Source organism: Leopardus geoffroyi, chromosome D2, assembly GCF_018350155.1.
Source record: "Leopardus geoffroyi isolate Oge1 chromosome D2, O.geoffroyi_Oge1_pat1.0, whole genome shotgun sequence".
Taxonomy (NCBI): domain Eukaryota; kingdom Metazoa; phylum Chordata; class Mammalia; order Carnivora; family Felidae; genus Leopardus; species Leopardus geoffroyi.
Window position 1 is genome coordinate 15425242 of NC_059334.1, and position 23991 is coordinate 15449232.

A 23991-nucleotide genomic window follows, 5' to 3' on the forward strand; every position below is an offset into this window, starting at 1 on the left:
GACTCAGTCCTCTGTAAACGTTTCTTTCCTTGTCTCCTTCCACTCGGCGTAGTTATCGTTTCGTTGCTTACAGTACCAACTCCAAAGAGCAAGGGCTGTATCTTGTTATGTGTTCTCCTCGGGGAACTACGGCAACTATACAGTGAGGACATTTGGTACCACTTCCTGTTATATACAATTCATCGGGAATGATTTTTGTGAATAGGCTTCCGATCTTGGAACAGCTTTAGAGGTACAGAGTGCTTGGGAAGATAGTACAGAGAGTTCCCACATACCCCACACCCAGTTCCCCTACTTGTTATTTACCTCTTGCATCAAATTGTGACATTTCTCACAATTAGTGAGCCAATATTGATACATTGTTAGTAACCAAAGTCCATATTTTACTCAGAGTTCCTTAGTTTTAACCTGATGTGCCTTTTCTGTTTGAGGACCTCATCGAGAATAGCACATTATGTTTAGTTATCATGACAGCTTCTCAGACTTTCCTTATTTTTTGATGAGCTGGACAGTTTTGAGGAGTATTGGTCAGGGATTTTGGTCAGTATTGGTCAGTCGGGATTATCTGATGTCTATTTTATGATTAGACCGGGGTTATAGAATTTTGGGAGCAAGACCATTGAGGGGAAAAGCCATTTTCATCACATCACGTTGAGGCTATGTACTGTCTACGTGACTTAACCGCTGTTGGTGTTGACCTTGATCACCTAGGTGGGGGTAGTGTCTGTCAGAGGAATGATATTAAATGACCTATAAAAATTTTTCTCAGTCCTCAATCTTAGAAATAAGAAGGTCAACTGAGTCTTAGTGGTTCTCGACTGAAAATTAAATTAGGTTTATCTCTTCAGTTGTGTATTTCCTTTGCTCAAAAAAATAGTATTCTTTAAAGCATGAGCCACTCCAAATTGCCTTCTCTGAATTCTTTTATGCTTAATTTCTGCCATGAAATAAGGGCAGAACTTGAGTGATCACCCTTCCCTCTGTCGGTCACTGTCATTGAGGGAAATGCTGAGGTAGTGGGAAACCGTAAAGTAGAAGGGTGGCAGAGTGGATGGCACGTTGGGCACCATTTGATGTCCATTTCACTGCCTCCTTGGTTGGACAACTGCATTGACCCATTTGTCAAGATTCACAGACGGGAAAGCTAAGAAGTTGGCCCCGAAATATATCATTCTGTGAAATTAAATTATAAACTAAATTAAATTATAAACTAAGCTTACAGCAACTCTTTTGCCTATGTCTTTTTAATTTTTAAAGTAACTTGTCAAATTTCTACCATATTTAGACTCCAGTAGCATCTTATTTTATTATTTGTTTCATTTTTAGAGAGAGAGAGAGAAGGAGCAGGGGAGGGGCAGAGTGACAGAGAGATTCCTAAGCAGGCTCCACGCTCAGCATGGAGTTTGAAGCTGGGGTCGATCCTACGACCCTGGGATCATGACCTTAGCTGAAGCCAAGAGTTGGACACCCAACCGACTGAGGGACCCAGGGGCCCCTGAAGTAGCATTTTAATAGTCATCTAGTCATCTGTTAGGAATTATTTGACCTTTTGGTTGCTGCTTATCGCCTCTACCGCCTTCTCTAAAATGTTTTGGATCCTTATATATACCCCAGTATGAGTCACGGAATACTTACTGGCTCTGGTTTTACTGGGGCTCTTCTCTCTGTAGGGCAGTGGCTGCCTGGTCCCCAGCTTTCCCCCTTTAGCTCCACATCCAATGGGGACTGAAGTGTATAGTTAAAAATGCTCAGGCATTTGCTAATGCTGATTTGCTAATGCTAAAGTGAGAAAAAACCCATCACCAGGCACAAACAGGTATCTGAATAAACAGATCGGTACCATCGTAACGAACTATGAAACAGCCAACTCCTTTTTTTTTTTTTTTAATTTCTTTTAATGTTTATTTATTTTTGAGACAGAGAGAGACAGCATGAACAGGGGAGGGTCAGAGAGAGAGGGAGACACAGTATCTGAAGCAGGCTCCAGGCTCTGAGCTGTCAGCACAGAGCCCGACGCGGGGCTCGAACTCACGGACCGTGAGATCGTGACCTGAGCTGAAGTCGGACGCTCAACCGACTGAGCCACTCAAGCGCCCCCAGCCAACTCCTATTTTAATGATGGGGGTTCACGTCAGTGAACAGTGCCCCAGAGCAGTGGACAGAGTATGCCGTTAATGTTCTATACCCTCTCCACCCTCTAGAGTTCAAAGTCTTTTTTTTTTTTTTTTTTGATACAATTTATTGTCAAGTTCACTAACATAGAGTGTGTACAGTGTGCTCTTGGCTTTGGGAGTAGATTCCTGTGATTCATCACTACATAGAACACCCAGTGCTCATCCCAACAGGTGCCCTCCTCGATGCCCATCACCCATTTTCCCCTCTTCTCCATCAACCTCAGTTTGTTCTCAGTATTTATGGTTTGCCTCCCTCTCTGTTTGTAACTATTTTTTCCCCTTCCCTTCCCCCATGGTCTTCTGTTAAGTTTCTCAAGATCCACGTATAAGTGAAAACCTGTGACATCTGTCTTTCTCGGACTGACTTATTTCACTTAGCATAATACCCTCCAGTTCCATCCACATTGTTGCAAATGGCACGATTTCGTTCTTTCTCATTGCCAAGTAGTGTTCCATTGTGTATGTAAACCACATCTTCTTTATCCATTCCTCAGCTGATGGACATTTGGGCTGAACACCCCAAAACTATTACTAATGCTTCTCCTCATGCTCTCTGTATATCTGCTTCACACGAGTGACGTTCACATTATGTGTTTCAAGAATGACGATTATGAATGAACGTTAGTGAAGTCAGGCTGAATCCTGGGGCCTGGACCCAGTGCCTAATGGGCTCCTCTGCCCGGTTGTTGTCGGGAGTCAGCACGCAGTGGCCAGGCGGCCGGGAGGCCAGTGCCCACCCAGCCTCCGAATCCTTGCTCTGCCACACTGCTTTCTGTGTGGGAAGCCGGGGGTAAATTTCATAATTTCGCAAAAAATTATTATTAAAACTTATGCCGCAGATTACCCTTGGCAAAATGAGAATAGTAAGTACTTCTTGGCGCGTCCTGAGGACTGGCCATGTGGGTAGAATGGTGCCTGGGGCACAGGAAAGGCGGGACAAATGTTAGCTCTTGGTGCCCTGGCCATTCACACAGGCTCAAAAAAATACCAGGTCCTGAATGTGGCCAGACGGGAACGTGTGCAGACTCTGCAGGTATGAGGTGCTCTCTCTCCTGCCCTGCGGACTGAGGGCGCACAGAGCCCAGGGCTGGCACCTGCGGCCAGCTGAGATGGGGTGGTCGCAGTGTGACCTGGTTAACAGGGTTAACAGCCCAGATTTACTCAACACCGAAACCCAGCTGCACCCCAGGTTCTCTGGTACCCCGTCTTCCCTTATAATAAACACCTTTTATGTTTGTCTTAATAACTTTGAAGCCTTTGACTAGCCCCGTCTTGCTATGGGGATGATTCGAATGGCCTTGTCCCCTTAGCCACGTGCACCACGACTCTCCAGAGGTGGGGTCCCCGGAGGTGTTGATTCTCTGGCTTCGCCCTTCCAGAAGCTGCCCTGGCCCAGACCTCGTACACGTGGGTGGGGCTGGTGGGAAATCAGACGCATGCGCGGACAGCCTCCAGGATGCCCCACAGCTGATGTCAGGGGAGCTTCCCCAGGGCATTTTCAAGTTGAAACCACATGGCTGGGGTGGGGTGGGGGGAGGGCGGGGAGGGATAGTTGGAGGAGTTGCAAAAAAGACTGATCAGACTTGACCTGGTGGAACTAGTGGAATTTTTTCTCTTGAAAAAAAGAAAAAGCAATCCTTGGGGGGTCTGATGATTGATTTGCATGGGAAAGAAGGAATTGGAGAGCAAAGGAATTTTATTAGGGGACTTTCTTAGGAATGAAGGAAAATAAAAGTCATGTCTGTGCCACCTGTTAGGGTCACGCTTAGAACGGTTTGGGGACCCAGAACATGCAGTGAGGTGAGACATTGGTGGATGATGAGGGCAGGCTGTTTGTGAGGGAGCCAGCCTTACGTTTTGTTTCATAAGTTACAATTACAAGGAAGCATTCCCCTGCCCATTAACAAAGTTTGACTTGCCAGATTTAAGATGGTATCACAGGCTTGTTCAAGGCCAGACTTTCAATTCCTAGAAAATGTATTTTTAAACCTTTTAGGAAGAGGAAGAATCGGGACAAGTGGGAGGTCGCTCTTTAATTATATCTCCTGTATGGTGTCACTTTGAGGAATGTCTTGTGTGTTTGTATACCAAGTATCTATCGGTAGCAACCAGAGTTAGAAATGCATTACAATCTCACTTAGGCTTTAGTTTTGACTTTTTTTTTTTTTTTTTTTTAATGCAGAGAAAGTATTTCCATACCCATTAATCTATGACCCAGTTGGATTCAAAAGGAAATTTCATAAGAGTGCAAATGTTCCTTCAAGACTGAGGCTGGATTCAGGGCCAAACATAGCCAGCCCCCACGGACAGCCTGTGTTTTCTTTCCTATTAAAAGATGGTCTCAGAATAGGACCATCTCTATTATAGAAGCAGTGGCAATTTAAATTGCGTTTCTAAATATAACACGTTCAAGGCAGTGACTTTAAAAATTCACATCCAAAGCCGTATCACTTTCATCTTCACTTTTTACACCCAAAGTAGTTCATGAATTGCAAAGAATATTCTCCCCCTAATTCATTTTTGGTGGTGTTTTGAGCCTTATGAATTGTGCACTGATTTGTGACATGTAAATTCTTCATTGGCTTTTGCCCTGGAAAGTTTGGTGTTCTATCTTTCCCATAATTTTTCTATCCATTCAAGGAGAAGAATAAACATGTTCCTACTTCTCCTCATAACAACATTTTGAGGGCCAAGATGAGATCTGTTAAGCTTTTGGTCCTCCTCAAAGGAAAATGTATATAAATGGTGAGTTTTTAAAAATTGGGTTATTCCCCCGCTCTACACTAAGACATTTTCTGCAATCTCTGTGGGTGTAACTTTGTATCTGTATTGCCTTGCTTTTTAAGACAGAGAAATCAAAGCCCACAACTTATAATTCTATTTCTTAATAGTAGTGGGGCTCAAGTTGGACCACATAGAACAAATAATGGCTTATATTAGTTTTGCATTTGAAATGAACAATACAAATGGAAGTTTCACTGTTAGGGGATCACTGATTAGATCTAGATTGTATCTAAGGATGGTAATTAAATTTTCAGCTAAATCTTGTTGAGTCTGAGAGGCATAACATTCTTTTTGATATTCTTCTCCTTAATTGTCAGAACAAGCATCAGAGTTTTTTTTTTTCTCTTTTCCTGGTGGTTTGTGTATATGAATTATGCTGGGAGTGGGGGGAGAATGTTGTATGGTATAAGTTGTATGATATGATATAAATTTCTGACTATGAGATTTTTGTCATTTAATCCAAATAACAGGTACCATTCAGATATTGTGTTTGTTTTCTAGGGACACAACCAAATCATAACATATAGCAGACCAATCTATTTTTGTGTGCTCTGTGGCCTTATTTTGCTTCTTGACACAGGGGCCAAAGCCCGGCACCCTCCCACTTACGTTGTCTATGGCCTGAAGCTCTTCTCTCCAAGGTCCCTCCAATCAGCTAGGGACCTGTTAATAGGTGAGTGAATCTGGGGATTGTGGGGAAGGATATAGAGGTGGGAGGATATGTCTCCCCTTTGTATTCTGAATCGCTAGTTGGAGAAACCTCCTTATTTGATTACTGGATGAAGAGAGATGCATCTCTCTTTTGGCTTGTATACCTTTAGAAGCTGGAGCCCCAGAGCATTCAGTGGCAGAATCATTCTAAAGCATTGTGGTATCCATGACACAGAAGTTGTAACACTGTAATACCTTTTTTTTTAATGTCTATTTTTGAGAGAGAGAGAGAGACAGAGACAGAGTGTGAGCTGGAGAGAGGCAAAGAGAGAGGGAGACACAGAATCTGAAGCAGGCTCCAAGGCTCTGAGCTGTCAGCAGAGTTGGATGCGGGGTTTGAACTCATGAACCGTGAGCTCATGAGCTGAGCAAAAGTCGGACCCTTAAGGGACTGAGCCGCCCTGGCGCCCTGCAACACCGTAATATCTGAAGGCTGGTTGCTGTGGTGCCTGGTGTGAGGCATCGGTGGGGCTTCCCAGGGTGAGGGGGTTTTGCCACCTGGGTGGCCGTCCCAGGTGGGACAGACATTGTCACCTGTCACATGGCACAGACATTCTAGTAACGCTTGAGTGTGTATGATTCTCCGTTGAGGTAGAGTCCTGGGCATGCTGGTCACCCAGTCTGTCCCTGGTACTCTGTGCACACCTTTAGGTCCAGACGGAGTTTCGCGTGATGTGCCCTATTTACACGGGAAGCCTGCACAGTGTGATGGTTTCGAGCCCAACCTCTGGAGCCGGGTGCCTGGCCATTTGAATTCTAGCTCTGCCACGTTACTAGTTATGTGACCTGGAGAAAAATTCTTTTGTGCTGTGGGGACAAAATGGTAGTTACCTCAGGGGTTGGTTCAAGCTTGAAATGTGTCCGTGTATTTAAACATACAGAAGAGGGCCGGGCACCGGGTATTAGCGACTATCATCATCCTTCTGTGAAGAGGCTGCCCCAGTGTCGCCTGCAGCTCTGAGGGCTTGCCTCGTAATGCCCTGAGAATTCTTGCGATGACCTCCAGGGGTTGACACACACACCAGCCTGTGACTGGCTGTGATCACGTTGCCCAAATGGATTGGTAAAGGGCAACTATTGGAGATATCAGCCCCTGGATCTATTGCTTTCCAGTTGGATATCTTACTCAGGAGGAGCTTTTCAAAGCCATAGGTCCCATATCATTCTTTCTCTGGCCCCCATGACAGCTTCCTGAGTCTCTCTAGTGGATTGGAAAGGGCCCTCCACTATGGCATATCTTTGTGTTCCTTGTAGGTGACACCAAGGTAGACACTGCACCCTCCGACTCGCCTTCTCAATCACCATCTCCCCACTCCTCTTCCTGCTGTGTTGGTAGCAAACTATTCACTCCCCCATACCCAGCCCCAGATAAGCCCACCTTTGTGCCCACAACATCTCTCTTCCTGTTACATACACACACGCATGCATTCACTCCGAGAAAGACTTCAGTTACTTTTATCTTCTTATAAATGTGCTCTCCCATCTCCCTCCCGAGATTAGCTGCAATGGAAAGTGCAGCGTTTGAGTGGATGCAGATGCCCAGTCACGGTTGTGCTTGCTGGAGACCGTCCTTTCCTGTTTCCTCTTAGCCAATGGCAGCGCTGGGGTCCAGAGCTCAACGGCACAGGAGGGCCTGGGGATTAGAGGTGGAGAGGGCATGGCAGCGTTTTGGAAGATGTTCAAGAAACAGGTGTCTGTGTCAAAATGTTGCCTTCCCTCTCTGCACCGCACACTCAATCTTGGGCACTTCATGACCATCTTTTCCTAGGGTCTCGAGCACGGGTTAGTGCTGATAGAGTTCCACCTCTTACAAATCCTTGTGACCTGATCTGGAACCCTAACTACCCTGGCACACCTCTTCATCTCATGCTCATGCCTTGTGTTCCTCTTCTGTGGCGCCCCAACCCCCTTGACCATGCTAGTTGATGGTCCATTCCCCTAAGCATGGTCCCGTCTTCTATCCCCCCAAACCATACTTTTCAGAGCACCAAACCCATTGTGTGGTCATCGGCTGCACTTGTGATATTTGACTAACGTCTGCTCCCTCACTAGCTTGTATGCTGCTGGATTCAATCCGGGCATGGCGGAGGCCACGCCTCCTTTCTCACTCTGAATCCCTGGCACCCTGCCCTGTGTCTGGTAAATACAGGCACTAAAGAAATGTTTGTTGAGTGGATGAACGAATGAACACAGGGAAAGCTTATATAGTCCTTTTTGGCCTGTTCAGCTCAGACTTTCAGTAAGTAGGGACTTCATAAGCACCCCTTGAAGATGATCTGTAGAAAGAGGAAGAAAAGCATGGCATACATTCCATTTAGAAATTGTTTTTCTGTACATGGGCATCTCCACCATTTCTCTCTATTTAATTTGCTACTATAAACAAGCCAATGGCATTGCAATAAATGTGGTTGTCTTGGCATAGCAAATTTGCCCTGGCATCAGAATATGAAATGTTATCAGGGCCCCAAAAGTTAAGACCTTAATGTACTTGGTGAGATTTTACTTTTAGCAGAAACCCTTGTTCTCAAATAAGCTACTGGCTATGTATATTCTCATGTTATTTTTCTTCAGACCAATTCCATTGAGGAGTGGAGATGGGGCAGGGAATGTGGCATTTCGCATCTTTCTATCTAGAATTCCCTTTCCCTCATTAGAGCTTTTCCTTAATACATGTTTTTTTGTCTGCTTGTCAACAGTGACAGGTAAAAATAGCGATAAATAATCCAGCAAGCCAACTAAATGACTTCTGGGATAAAGAAAAAGGGAAAACTAGAACAATAGCAATCCCTACGGAGTGAATGTGTTAAACACACTAATTTGCACCGAGCAGGAAAAGATTGTGGAACAGATTTAGAACAACTGGGAATGAGAGGAAGGGGATAGAGGTATATACTATTTTTCTGACTCGATGGGGGAAAGCGAGGGCAATTCTTCTTTATGGAACCTCTCCACCTTCTGTCCCTCATTAGCAAGGGATCTGAGTGGATAATAACTGCTGCCATTGTTAAGTTCAGAAACCAACAGGGAGAGAAGAAAAAATCAGGAGGAAACAAAAGGTTATTGGGAGAAAAAGGAGTGTGTGTTTTCCGATAGCTGCCATAACAAAGTACCGCGAATGGGTCCCTGAGAACATCAAAGATGTCTTGTCTCATAGTTCTGGAGGCCAGGAGTCTAAAATCTCTGAAGGCACAAGGCAAGGGCCTGTCCCAGGCCTCCCTCCTTGGCTCATAGATGGCCTTGTCCCTGTGTCTGTCCACTTCATCTTACCTCTGTGTGTGTCTGTCTCGGTGTCCAAGTGTCCAAATTCCCCTTTTTTATAAGAATGTCAAGGTTATTAGATCAGGGCCACCCAGACACCCCTCACGGCTCATGGGATTGAGCCCCACATCGGGCTCTGTGCTGACAGCATAGCACGGATTCTGCTTGGGATTCTCTCTCTCCCTCTCTCTCTCTCTGCCCCTCCCTTGCCCCCTCTCTCAAATTAAATACATTTAAAAAGAAAAAGGAGGGGCGCCTGGGTGGCACAGTCGGTTAAGCGTCCGACTTCAGCCAGGTCACGATCTCGCGGTCCGTGAGTTCGAGCCCCGCGTCGGGCTCTGGGCTGATGGCTCAGAGCCTGGAGCCTGTTTCCGATTCTGTGTCTCCCTCTCTCTCTGCCCCTCCCCCGTTCATGCTCTGTCTCTCTCTGTCCCAGAAATAAATAAACGTTGAAAAAAAAAATTAAAAAAAATAAAAATAAAAAAAAAGAAAAAGAAAAAGGACAGGAGAGAAATAGGAACTTAGCCCACGTGACCTTGTTTTCCATCAGGTGGTCTAACGGTGCTGTCTGCTTCTTGTGCTGTGATACTCCTCTGGCTGGTGCTGGGAAAGGTGACATGGTTCTTAGAATCATGCCTTCTTGCTGATATTTCTGTTACCTGCTGCCACTCCTGCTTTCTGCTCAACACCATGAACCCATCAGAGGGAGGAGAGACGGCCAGGGGAGGGGAGCTGGAAAGGGGCGGGGAGCTGACCCTGCCTCCTCTGCCTCCCAGGGCAGAAGGGGTTGAATGTGAGCCAGTGGTGGGAGATGAGTCAGGTGGAAATTGGGTGGGTAGGGAAGATGGAGAGGCTGCTTATCTTATTTAATGCAAAGAGAGGAGCATCTCAAAGGCAAGCCTCTGAATTACGTAACAGAACAATGCAAGAAGGTGGGATGTACGTTGCCAGGAGGCAGGGAACTTGGGGACATAAGAAGAAAGACAGAGTCGTGGCAGGGACTTGTTGCTTTTATAGGCTGGGGCTGGGGCTGGGGTTGGGGGATGGTGAGTTAAAGACATAGAAACACTGAGGGTAATATTCTTATATAATTTTCCCCTCTAAGACCCCTCATAGATATTCAGCATATCCCTGTGGGCACTTCTCTTTCATTATAAGGGACAATTCTTTCTTTTTATTTTCGGGAGGGAGGTGAAGGGACCTCTGAGTATCCCTAGCCTGTGCTCAGTCAGACATGGAGACCTCTGGGCTGGAATTTTTAATACTTTCCATTCGGGTAACTTCAGCAAAAGCCGGCGAGGGAGGCTGTCTTTGTAATTATCCCCCTGATGAGGAAGCCAAAAGGTCTTCAGTGTCTTAGTATCGTACTTCAAAAGGAGCAGGAGCAAAGCTAGAGTGTGCCCTGAGTGTGCACCTTGCCACCTGTGCCTGGAGATGGGGTCGGGGGCGGGGGGCAGGAGAATGAGAAGAAATGCTTGGGTGCTGGAGGTACAGGCGATGGTGATTCACCGTTGTTGTAGCTGTAATTAGCAGTCATGGCCAGGAATACGGCTTCCTGCAAGAAACACCTGTAAGATGGTTTGGCCTAGAGGGGTGCAGTGGTACTGCGGGGTTACCTGGTGAAGCGAGGAGTTCCGGACGCGGAAAGGGCTCAGGCTAGATGAGGTGGCTGTCGTTTGCAGCACGACCCCATGCACTGCGTGGATCCCTTTCAGATCTGAGTTTTCTGTCTTCCGTTAGTCCTTCCGACCACAACCCCCAGCCTACAGCAATGCATCTCCAGTAATGCCACCCTTGTAAGTAGATGGAGGTTTTGTGACGAGTTACTGGAATGTACCCCTCTCCTCTGCCCGGTGACACCTCACATTTGTCTTCTCTGTGTGTCTTCTATAAAGGCTGTTTCTGGGGCTCAGTATAGTCCATCCTCAGGACAAGTAGTTAACACACAGATAAGGCATCTTGAAGACACGCAACATATACATTCACATCAGCTGTGTAGGTTTCAGGTTTATTTCCATGTTATTTTCATTCTGTGTGTTCTCTGTCTCAAATTAAACCTAATAGTAGTAGGATAGAATAGTAACGAGTATCATTATTCACATTAAAAAAAAAGATAGGGGCGCCTGGGTGGCGCAGTCGGTTAAGCGTCCGACTTCAGCCAGGTCACGATCTCGCACTCCGTGAGTTCGAGCCCCGCGTCGGGCTCTGGGCTGATGGCTCAGAGCCTGGAGCCTGCTTCCGATTCTGTGTCTCCCTCTCTCTCTGACCCTCCCCCGTTCATGCTCTGTCTCTCTCTGTCTCAAAAATAAAAATAAAAACATTTAAATAAAAAAAAAAAAAATTAAAAAAAAAAAAAGAAGCTACAATGTTTTTATTTATAAATGTTGCTTGGCAAGAAATGGGACTCTACCAGAAGTTTCTGCATTTATGGTAATTATTAGGGAAAATGAGGAGTAGGGAAGAAGTGAGAGAAAATTATAGACCCTCTCAGTGGTATGCTAAGAAAAAAACCTGTTCACAGGGAAAATTGCCAGTAGCCACAGGGACTTTTTCTTTTACTTTTGGAAAAAGGACAAAATAACCTCAGCAACTTCAGGTGTAATTTTCTAACTGTTCTAATGCAAAAACCATTTAGCTCCTTTTTAAATATATATATATTTTTTATTTTAGAGTGAGAGAGAGAGTGAGTGGGAGAGGAAGCAGAGGGAGAGGGAGAGAGAGAGAGAGAGAAAGAGAGAGAGACAGACAATCCCAAGCAGGTTCCGCATTGACGCGGGGCTCAATCCCACAACCCTGGGATCATGACCTGAGCTGAAATCAAGGCGCCCTGGCTGCTTCTTTATTCACATGAACTATGGCCTGACACATGAGATGTGTGGGCTCCCCACCTTGCTCTCCTTCCACTTTTCTGGCTTTGATTGTAAAGAGTAACGATTTCCTTCTCTCATACATCCTGGGAAGGATCTAGACACTGGGCTCCATGTGGACTGCTGTCCTTCCACTGTGGCCAGGAAACTCGGGTTCTGCACGCACGGCCACAGCATCTCTGGCCAAGGCTCCCCCGTGTCTCCCACCATCGTAGCGCCCTCAGACCATGATTCACTGGCTCCAGTCCTTTTTGCTTCCATAGTTGTGGTTTCATTGCCTCATGTATTTCTAATAGAGAATACTTCTTTTCGAGAGAGAGAGTGTGAGCAGGGGAAGTGCAGAGAGAGGAGGTAAGACGGAGAGAATCCCAAGTAGGCTCCATGCTGTCAGCACAGAGCCTGACATGGAGATTGAACCCACAGACCCTGACATCTGACCTGAGCCAAAGTCAGATGCTTGACTGACTGAACCACTCAGGCACCCTACATGCTTTCTTGAACATTTTCCAATATTCAGCTGCGTTAAATATTGTTTCACACCCGTACTTTTCCCTGGAAGTTCTTCATTCTTGGTGTGGTTTTGGCCACATGCACAGCACTTGAGAAGGTGAACTAATGCAATCTCATCACACCTTCCCTCTGCCCCTATCCTGGCCATGGGGAGTGCAGCTTAGTGTGCAATCTTCAGTGGTGGGTTTGAGTCTCAGAGTTGAGAAAAATGTTAGTTCACTTGAAATTATGTGGATTTAAATTTTGATGCCTATAACTATGCTCTATAATTAAATTTCTCTTTACTTCTTATGTCTCCCCCATATCTTTGAGTTCCGTTCACAAGTGAAAAAAAATGGTGTCTTATACAATTATGTTTAGTAGGTCACTATTTGTGTCTTATTGCATACTTTGGTTGAGAAGTGCATTACTCTCAGATGCTCTAGGTTTTTACAATATCGTTGAAATCTTGCCACAGAAAACATTACAGCAAAATCACCACGTGTAGCAAAACATGGTTCCAACCGCAAGAGAGTTGAAACAGTTCCCCGGTATTATTGTAGAGGGGATTGTCCCATACTTACTTTTAATCCACTACTAGCAAGAGCATGGGACCGTACAGATACTCTCGTTTCTACAATTTCACAATGGAAAGTTTACATTTCTGATTTTTCAGAAATAGCTGAAACCCCCCCCCCTCCCCCCACCATCCCCACTCCCACTGTTGACTGTGGTTTATGCACGGTGTTAGCACATAGTTCCAACGTTTGGGCATATGGGATTTCAAATCAAATTTCCTTAGTTTTATTAAGGCTTACCAGTATCGAACTACATTGACATGCTACTCAATAAACTGAGACAGAAGACAGATGTATTATAGCAGAAGGAATGGGAGATTCTGTGTTTCTATGAAAGCCAACTTACAAAGACTTGAGCAAGAGAGGATAATAGGGAAGTAGCTGTGAAACACAGCTCTGGTACGTCTTATTTCCTCTAACAAATGATCTGGGGGACACGTAGAGTCCTGGCATGTGGATGTTTTATCCAGCTGCACTGTTACAATTTTGGGACGGAACACGGTCCTCTGGCCAGGCAGGGCTACCTTCATGTCCCAGATGCTCCAGTGTCCGGGGAGTCAGTCCCTTCAGTGCCCCACCATCACCTGTGGTGGCCTCTTAATCACCACCCTCCCTTGTTCCTCTGCGAACCTGGAGTTCCCACTGAACTCGAATCTGTGGTTGGCATTTAGATGTGGTGATGCTCAGCACGTCAAGTGCACCAGGGGACAGAGGCACAAAGTGAGGAGCCCCCAGCTCCGATGTTGGACACCCCGCCCCCATGCAGGGAGAGACCCGCCCACCTACCACCCTTTAGGTTTGCCTGTTTCTGGAGTTTCCCAGATTCTTCCTCCCATGCTCATGCCCCCCACATGCAAAGCTGCTCTTGCAAACTGTGGACTGGTCCACTGCCTCCCTCACCACCCGAGGTCTCTCCTGGGTCCTCGTCTAGGCCTCTTCCTCAGACACGGCCCCTTGTTACTTCTGCAGGCATGTTTCCACTCGGCCTGCAGACCTTCCTTCTGTGGGTGCAAGGAGTCCAGTCTTGCCTCCAGGACGCGGGCAGGGCGGGCCGGGTGCTGGAAGGGGAGCAGGCGGGATTGCCTCGGGGACCTGGTGGCCATTGACCGCACACTTACCGTCAACTTTGTCTGTTCACTTCCAGTATTTTTATATTGCTTCCCTGCGATTTCCCTCCTTGGGCTCTTCCCGCAGATCGACACTTTCTGCGTTTACCTTCTGGAACAGATTGACATGCTGTTTTTTGGAGGTTCTGGTAGGTCATTGACATCCTACTCTTCCTGTAAAGGAGTTTGAAGTTCCGATAAGAGCTGAGTGGAGTAAGAGTCCGGACAGCTAGGTTTTCTTTGTCATGAGCACTAAACGGCTTCATGCGTGCACCGGGACAGACAGGGGACCCGTGTCTCCGCCTGTGTGGACCCTCCCTTGGCGTGGCACTTTAGATTCCCACCAAGGTGGATAAAACCTCGCCTAATCCTTACCTGGAGACTTTGTGCCGGTTGCTTAACTTTAAAGTTCATGCTTCTCTAAATGGAAATGAACATGTGGATCTCCTAGGGGTTCTGTAAAAACGAAATGAAATTGTACATGAAGCACTCGGGCGTTGCTGGTGATCAGTACTATGACCACCTCATTACACACACACACACACACACACGCACACACGTGCTAGCGTTGCTTGTTCATTACACTCATCTCTCTCTCTCTGACCCCCTTCTGTGGAAACCTTCACCCGCGAGGTTTATCGTGGCCAGCAGCTTTCAACTGTAAACAAGGAGGTCTCCCTACATCCTCACGGGGCCTGTTCACGCAGTCTTCTGCGAATGGTGCCCCCAGTTCTCTCTAAACGCTTTCCTCCTGCATGTTTAGTAAGTGGTCTGTCTTTCTCGTAGTAACAGTCATCCAGTGGTTTTGCCCGACCCCTCGGACTTCCTCTTTGACCCCCTCCACCCCCGGCAGACATCTTGTATTCCAGAGCCGCCACCGTCTCCTCGCGTCGTTACATTTATTGACCACGAGACCGTTGGTGTTTGTGTTTCAGCCGTTTCCGGGATGACGTCGGCTGTTTACAGCGTGGCCCGGAGTGCCGCCTCCGCTGCCCTGCTCCACGTGCTCTGCTTCAGCGCCGTGAAGGTAGGCGTGAGGGCCCAGGGCCTCTGCCCTTCTCCTCCCTTTCAGTAAACTAACTGGGGGTTCAGGCGGATCTGAGCACATCAGGAGAGGCAGGGCCCCGAGGGTGGGGCCTCGGTGGCGTTAGAAGACATCTTAAGATACCTGATTTGCTAGGGATCACAGAGCCACGTGGTCTCATCCCGCTCTGCACCTGCCCCTCTGGCCTCCTTACTGACCCTGGGCCTCGGCCTAGCATGGCGGTCAACGGGACCTGTTGGGTTGACCCTCCCTGCTTTCTGAAGTATCGCTCAAAAGGCAGTAAAGAGATCCAATGGCGTAAAGCTATGTGGACGGAGAACAGGAGAGGGTACGACAGCAACATGGTTTTAAAATCTAGAAAACAGAGGACCCGTAGACTTCTCCAGATGGAGAAAGTTGAAGCTCAGGAGGGCAGCAAGGGAGGCCCACGAGGATGAAAACACAAGATGAGCATTGACCTCAGGAAAACAGAAAGTTGTGTCAGAAAACCAGAGGTAATTACTATGCATGCAGTGGCTCAGCTGTGAATAATTCTTTGTATTTGTGGCGACTGGAATGACAGTTATATGGGGAAGGGAAGTGCGTGTGTGAGCGAGTTTGTGTGAGTGTGACCATCAGGGCTGCCTTTTTTTTTCTTTTTAATTTTTTAATGTTTATTTATTTTTGATAGAGAGACAGAGCATGAGCGGGGGAGGGGCAGAGAGAGAGGGAGACACAGAATCCGAAGCAGGCTCCAGGCTCTGAGCCATCAGCACAGAGCCTGACGCAGGGCTCGAACTCACGAACCGCGAGATCATGAGCTGAGCCAGAGTCGGAGGCTTAACCGGCTGAGCCACCCAGGTGCACCTGGGCTGTCTCAATCCTGTCTCCCACGCTGGAAAGTCAGCAAATAAAATCTAAGATAGAAAAAGATCACGAAATAACAGGGGCGCCTGGGTGGTTCAGTCAGTTAAGTGCCCAACTTCGGCTCAGGCCATGATCTCACGGTTCGTGCATTTGAGTGCACTGGGCTCTGTGCCGACAACTCCGAGCTGGAGCCTGCTTCAGTTTGCGTCTCCCTCTTCCTACCCCTCCCCTGCTCATGCTCTGCATCTATCTCTGAAAAATAAATAAAACATTAAAAAAAAAAGAAATAAAACAACGTTACCTGGAAATATGGAGAAACATGGGTGAAGAAGCACAAGCTGCCTTCAGGCAGCAGGAATTTGGGCCATGAGGTGGTGTAGACAGGGAACACTCCTGCTCATTTTCAGTATTATAGAATTGTAGAGTGCCCATAAAGTCTGAAGACAGTAATACACGTAATGTCGGGGGCATCTTCGTTCAGGAAAATTTAATTAATATTACACACATTTGTTGACTTTATGGACATCCCACATTTAATGTTTTAAACAACAGGTACGTCTGATAAAATAGAAATTTAATGTGAAAGAGAAGGTAAAAATAATGCATGTTCCATAGAGTTTTTAAGATCTATCAAATGACACTTCTTAGCCAACTCTTTCAAAAGAGTAACTTACAGTCTTATTAAATGCATCATTGTGGGCGGCAGAAAGGTCATTGTTTATTCCCACTTGTGGAAGACGGGGAGTGCGACATGATCCTCTCCCAGAGCATTCCCATGAATTTGTCTGTGACCCTCAATGGCCTGATTTCCTCCCTCACTCCTTCCATCCCTTTCGTATAGGTAGTTTCTTTCGCATAGAAAAAGGGGAGGAGGAAGATTCCTTCTTCTAATGCACAAAGGTAACTTACGTGCTGGTGGGGACACTGTCACCACGTTTACACCATCATGTAGAACACTCATTACAGAAGGAATCAATGTTTCCGGCGTTCTTTCTTTTGAAATACATTCTTCTATTCTGTCACGGTTTTATTCAGGAAAAGTACATGGATTATTTTCTGAGTCCTTGTACTTCTGAGGAACTCTTCCTACTGCCTTTTGTAAAACATCTGTCTGTAAAACTCGGGGGTCACAAGCTCTTGCGCACAGGACCCTTTGTTTATTACTTTCTCTGTTGTGTTTCGGTGTCTGTTTACATATATATTTTTCGCGCATTTTAATTTTTTATTTTGTATTTTAATTTTTTAAGAGTATTTTTAATTTTTTTGTTCTTGGTGTTTAGTTTTCAGTTTAATTCCAGTTAGTTAATGTACAGTGCTATGTTAGTTTCACGTGTGCAATTTAGTGATTCAACATTTCCACACAACACTTGGTACTTATCACAGCAAGGGCACTCCTTAATACACACACACACACACACACACACACACACACACCCCACATCTTTATCCATTCATTGGTCAGTGGACACTTGGGCTGATTCCATAGATTGGCCATTGTAGATAATGCTACTACAAACCTAGGGATACCTGCATCCCTTTGAATTAGTGTTTTTATATTCTTTGCATAAATACCCAGTAGTGTGATTGCTGGACTGTAGGGTTGTTCTATTTTTAATTTTTCGAGGAACCCCCATCCTGTTCTCCATAGTCACTACACCAGTTTGCATCCCGACCAACCGTGTACAAGGGTTCCTTTCTCTCCACATCCTCGCCAACACCTGTTGTTTTTTGTTTCCATACATTTAAAAAATCTGATTTACTGGGATATAAATTCTATACTGTAAAATTTACCTTTTTAATATATACAGTTAGGTAAGTTTTGATGGATGTATGTAGTCATGTAACTAACACCACACTCAAGTTGAGCGATGTTTGCACCAACTCCAAGGTTCCCTGGTACCCCTTCATAAGCCACCCTCTTCTTCCTACTGTAACCTTTGGCTATGACTGAATTGATTTCTGTGGTTATAACTTATAAAACACAACTTCATACGATAAAATTCATGGGTTTTAAATATATAATTATATGAGTTTTGATGACTGTATATAATCAAATATCATCAAAATACTATTTATTATGAATTCTTTAATAATATCACAATACACACATCACAATCATGATATAGAACAATTCTACTTCCCCCGAGTGTTCTCTATGCTCCTTTGTAGTCCTTTCTCTCCCATGCCCAGGTTTCTGCCACTGCTGATCTGCTTTCTGTCATTCCTGTCTTGCTTTTTCTCGAATCTCAAATAAATGGAATCATACAACATGTAGCTTTCTGAGAGTTTGACTTCTTTCACTTAGCAGAATGCTTTTGAGATCCTACCATGTTGTTACACATGTCAGTAGTTTTTCTTTTTTATCGCCGAGTAGTATTTCTGTGGTTATTTCCAGTTTTTGAAAATTATAGATAAAACTTTTAAGAATAATTTTTTTAATGTTTATTTACCTTTAAGAGAGAGAGAGAAAGAGCGCGCCATATGAGCGGGGTGGGAGGCATGGGGCAAAGAGAGAAAGGGAGACAGAATCTGAAGCAGGCTCTAGGCTGCTAGCTGACAGCACAGAGCCTGATGCGGGGCTTGAACCCACGAACCCTTAGATCATGATCTGAGCCAAAGTCAGATGCTTAACTGACTGAGCCTCCCAGGCACCCCAAATTATAGATAAAATTTCTATAAACATTTGTGTACGGGTATTAGTGTGGATATGTGTTTTTATTATTCTTAGTAAATACTTAGGAGTGGTATTGCTGGGTCAAGTGGTTAATCAATATTTAACTTCATAAGAAACTGCCAAGCTGTTGTTCAAAGTGTGCACCATTTTTGATCCCTTCAGAGTCTTTGAGATTTCCGAGTGTTCCAGATTCTTTCTAGCACTTAAAATTTGTAATAGTTTTTAAAAATAGTACTCATTCCAGTATGAAATAGTATCTGATTGTGGCTATAATTTGCATTTCTCTAATAATGACTGTTGTCAAGTATGTGCCATACTTTAGCTTGCTACTTATGTATCTTTTCTGGTGAAAAATCTGTTAAAGTCTTTTGCCCATTTAAAAAATTGCATTATATGTTCTTACTGAGATATAAGAGGTTTTTTTTTTTACATGTTATGAATACCAGTCCTTTAGCAAATATATAGCGTACATATATTTTTTTCTAGTCCTTGGCTTGTCTTTTCATTTGATTAACAGCATTTATCAAAGAGTAGACATTTTAATTATAAGGAAATCCAATTTGTCAATTACTTATTTTATGGTTTGCACTTCTTATGTCCTATCTAAAAAATATTTGTCTAACACAAGGTCACAAACATTTTTTCCTAGAAGTTTTATAGTTGCAGCTTTTACATTTAGATCTCTGACCCACTTTGAGTTGATTTTTGTGTATGAGATGAGGTAAAGATTGAGATTCACTGACACGATTGTTGAAAAGACTAACATTTCCCCCATTGAATTACCTTGGAATCTTTGTCAAAAGACAATTACTGGCTTCTGGTTTCTGGTCCAGTATGTGAAGGGTTGGAAAGTTGTTACTTTATCCTAACACTAAGTAAATAGTTGAACCAATTTAAAAAAATCAACAACTCTTTTTGGATCCATCAGAGAAGGCAAGAAGCAAGCAAATCACTGCTTCCTAAATTGGAGAGACGGACAGGTAGATACAGGGGATCACAAGCTCCTGCAGCAGGAACCTCCATGGGAATGAGTACAAAGGTGGGAAAACCTGAACCAAAATCAAGGAATTGCCGAAGGCTCAGTCTGGGCAAGTCTGAGAGTTAATATCTCCCAGGGGGTCCACTTCTCCAGGAGGCCGCACAATTTTGTGAGTTTTACCTCCAGGAGCTTGGAACAGGTTCTCACAGTGAATATTGGAGAAAAATCCCAAAATCCAACTCTTGCTTTTAGTAGGTGGAGGGGAAGAGTAAACATTCTCTTCTTAACAAGAAGAGCATTCTCTTCTTAACAAGGCCTGACCTCATGATTTCCCCACAGCCTAAACTACTGGGATTTTTAAGAGCCTAACTGACTTAGAGGAAGGGAAATGCCAAGCTCCAGTTGGCTCTAGCCTTCCATGTGGGCGAAAGGAAATACCAACTCCAGTCCAGCCCCACCATTCTGTCTTGCCTAAGCAGCACTCAGAAACACTTATGAAGTTCATAGTCCAGAGGCACAGGCTCACTAAAAAGCTGAGCAGTAATCATAAGACTATAAAATACTTCTCCCCCATGCCTTAACATCACATCACTAAAGACCTGTTTACCACAGTTCCTTTTACCCAGCGTGTCATGTCTGGCTATCAAGAAAAAAAATTACAAGGCATATTAAAAGCCATAAAACACAGTTGGAATGGATAGAGCAAGCATCAGAATCAGGTTTAGATATAGCAAAGATGTGGGAATTATCAGATTGGGAATGTAAAACAATTATGATTAATATGCTAAAGGATGAAGTAGACAGTATGCAAGGACAGACGGACAGTATAAGCAGAGAAATGGAAATTTTCAAGAAGAATCAAAAGGAAATGCTGGTGAAAAAAAACAACACTGTAACAGAAACAAAGAATGCTTTTAATGGACATAGCTGAGGAAAGAATCTCTGAGCTTAAGGCTATGTCAGTGGAAACTTCCAGAATGAAAAAGCAAAGAGAAAAAGACTGAAGACAACAAAATATCCAAGGACTGTGGAACAACTACAAAAGATGGAACATACGTGTAATGAAAATGTCAGAAGGAGAAGAAAGAGAAAAAGGAGTAGAAAAATATACTTTGAAGCATTAATGACTGAGAATTTCCCCAAATTAGTGTCAGACACCAAGCCACAAATTCAGGAAACTCAAAAAACACCAAGCAGATGTATTCAAATCATCAACAAAAACAACAAAAACTAAACCAGTGCATATCATTCAAAATGCTAAAAGCCAAAGATCAAAGAAAAAATCTTGAAGGAAACCGGAGGAAGAATTATCTTACCTTTGGAGGAGCAAAGATAAGAATTGTATGTGGTTTCTGCTCAGGAGCTGTTACAGACTGAGTTGTTTTCCCCCAGTTCAACTGTTGAAATCCTAATGGGCTTTGGGGAGATAATTCAGTTTAGATGAGGTCCAGAGGGTGGGGCCCTCGTGATGGGATTAGTGCCCCTGTAAGAAGAGAAATCACTGCTGTGTGAAGACACAGAGAGCAAGTGGCCATCTGCAAACCCAGAGGGGAGCCTGTTCCAGCATCTGACCATGCTGGCACCATAATCCGTGGCCTCCTGACTTCAGAACTGTGAGAAATAAATTTATGGTGTTTAAGACATCGTGCTTAGTAATACACACACTGTATTTTGCTATGGCAGCCTAAGCTGACTCATGACAGGAAACAACTCAAGCAAAACAAGAGTGGAGGGAAATAGTTAAGGTATTGAGAGAAAAAAAAAACCCACCAAGCTATAATTCTGTACCCTGAAAAATGATCCTTCAGAAGTGATTTGTTGAAGGAGATTGGTTGCCAGTAGACCTGCCTTGCAAGACATGTTAAAAGAAGCTCTTCAGAGAAAAGAAGAATAATGTAGGACTGACACTCAGAACTACATAAAGGAGGGAAGATTATCAGGGAAGGAATAAGTGAGGGTGAAATAAATATTTCCGTTTTTTCTATTTATTGCAATCACATAATCAAATAAATATAAGTGTATAGTTATTATGAGTACTTGCATTACCCATAAAGTGGCACAGTGTTATTTGAAAGTGGACTTGACTTAATTATAAATGGATATTGCACATTCTAGGGCAACGACTAAAAGAGTATTAAAAAAGAGGTATAACTGATACGTTAATAAAGGAGAGAAAATGAAATCATATGAAATCAATTAAAACTACAAAAGGCAGAAAAAGAGTGAAAGACAAAAATAGGAACAAAGACCAAGGGCAATGAATAAGGAACAGTAACAAATATAGCAAGTATTAATCCAACTATATCAATAATCACTGTACACACTAATGGTGCAAATGCACTGATTGAAAGGCAGAGATTGTCAGAGAGGATCAAAGAACGAGACCCACCTATATATCGTCCAGAAGAAATCCACTTTAAATATACAGACACATACATCTTGGAGGTAAATGGATGGAGAAATATGTACCTTGCTAAAACTAATAAAAAGAAAGCAAAAATATAGGGTGCCTGGGGTCTCAGTCCGTTGAGTGTCTGATTCTTGTTCTCAGCTCAGGTCATGAACCCAGGGTTGTGGGATCGAGCCCTGTGTCAGGCTCTGTGCTGATTGTGGAGCCTGCTTAAGATTCTCTCTCTCTCTCTCTCTCTCTCTCTTTCTCTCTCTCTCTTTCTCTCTCTCTCTTTCTCTCTCTCTCTCTCTCTCTCTCTCTCTCCCTCTCTCTCTCTCCCCCCCTCTCCCTCTCCCTCTCCCTCTCTTTTTCTGTCTCCCCCTTCCTCTGCCCTTCTCCCCTGCTCTTGCTCTCCCTCTAAAAAAAATAAAGAAAGAAAAAAGAAGAGAATGGCTGTATTGATTTCATACTGCAGAGCAATAGAGTGGACTTCAGAGCAAGAGAAGTTTTCAGAGATAAAGAGGAGCATTACATAATATTCAAAGGATCAGCTCTCCAAGAAGACATAACAATCCTGAGCGTGTATGTACCTAACAGCAGAATATCAAAATATTTGAAGGGGAAACTGATAAAATTATAAGGAGAAAAAGATGAATCCACTATTGTAATAGGAGACTTGAATACCTCTCTATCTTAAATGGACAGATCCAGAAGGCAGAAAATCAGTAAGGGCGTAGATGAACTCTACAGAATCATTAATCAACGGAATATATTGACATGTGTAGACTTCTTCATCCAACAATAGCAGAATACACATTCTTCTCAAACTCACAGGAAATATTCGCTAAGGCAGACCACATCCTAGGCCATAAAACACATATTAACACATTTAAGAATAGAAAGCATACTGTGTCTGCTTTCAGACCACAGTGGAATTAAAAATTCCAAAATATATGGAGATTAAACAACACACTTCTTTTTTTTTTTTTAATGTTTATTCATTTTTGAAAGACAGAGACAGAGGACAAGCAGGGGTGGGGTGGAGAGAGAGGGGGACACAGAATCCGAAGCAGGCTTCAGGCTCTGAGCTGTCAGCACAAAGCCCTATATGGGGCTCAAACTCATGAACCACGAGATCATGACCTGAGCCAAAGTCAGATGCTCAACCGACTGAGCCACTCAGATGCTCCTAAACAACACACTTCTAAGTAGCACATGGATCAAAGGAGAAATCTCAAGAAGAATTTAAATAATATTTTGAATGAAATGAAAATGAAAATGCAACTTGTCCAATTGAGTAGGATTCAGCAAAAGCAATGCTTAGGGTGAAATGTAGCATGAAATGTATATATTAGAAAAGAAAAAAGATCTAAAATCAATAATCTAAACTTCCACCTTAGGAAACTAGAAGAAGAAGAGCAAATTAATTCTGAAGTAAACAAAAGAAAATAAATAATAAAAGAACAAAAAAATCAATGGCATTGAAAAATGGAAATTGATAGAGAAAATATATAAAACAAAGAGCTGTTTTTTAAAAAAAAGATTGATAAAATTAATAAGCCTGTACCCTGGCCAATTAAGAAAAAAAGAGAGGAGATGCAAATTACTAATTATAGAAATAAATGAGGGGATATCCACTATAGATTCCATGGACACTAAAAGGATGATAAAGTAGTATTGTGAATAACTCAATGTAGATAACGTAGATGAAATGGGCCAATTCCTAGAAAGATGTAATCCACCAAAGACTCATCCAAGGAAAATGATTATCTGATTAGGATTGCATTTATTAAAGAAATTGAATCAATAATTAACAAACTTTCGAAACAAGGCTCAAAGAGGTTCACTGTTGAATTCTACCAAACATTTAGTGAAGAAATTATACCAATTCTCCACCATCTATTTTAGAAGGTAGAGGCAAAAGGAATACTTCTTAATACATTCTATGAAATCAGAATTACTCTAACACTTAAACCAAAGACATTACATGAAAAGAAGACTACAGATTAATGTCATGAACAGATGCAAAAAATCCTCAACAGAGTATTACCCAGTCATATCCAACAATGTATAAAAAAAATTATATACCAC

General features: G+C 43.7%; 1 protein-coding gene and 1 long non-coding RNA gene across 6 annotated transcripts in view; one reads left to right on the forward strand and one right to left on the reverse strand.

Moving 5' to 3' along the window:
• Positions 1-23991, forward strand: part of PCNX2 (pecanex 2) — a 302310-nt gene that overhangs the window by 86420 nt on the left and 191899 nt on the right. For all 4 annotated transcript variants that reach the window (XM_045437338.1, XM_045437341.1, XM_045437340.1 and 1 more), the window contains exons 13-15: positions 5460-5631; positions 14006-14116; positions 14903-14994. In XM_045437338.1, coding sequence (XP_045293294.1) covers positions 5460-5631; positions 14006-14116; positions 14903-14994 — 375 coding nt within the window. The remainder of the gene's footprint in view (positions 1-5459; positions 5632-14005; positions 14117-14902; positions 14995-23991) is intronic.
• LOC123576463 lies at positions 13060-22028 on the reverse strand. Of its 2 annotated transcripts, XR_006701415.1 has the most exons (3): positions 20828-22028; positions 14343-14423; positions 13060-14079 (listed from the first exon to the last, which is right to left on the reverse strand). It is a non-coding gene; the product is annotated as an uncharacterized LOC123576463 (long non-coding RNA). The 2 variants fall into 2 exon arrangements; XR_006701414.1 differs by lacking the exon at positions 20828-22028 and having other exon boundaries at positions 14343-14613.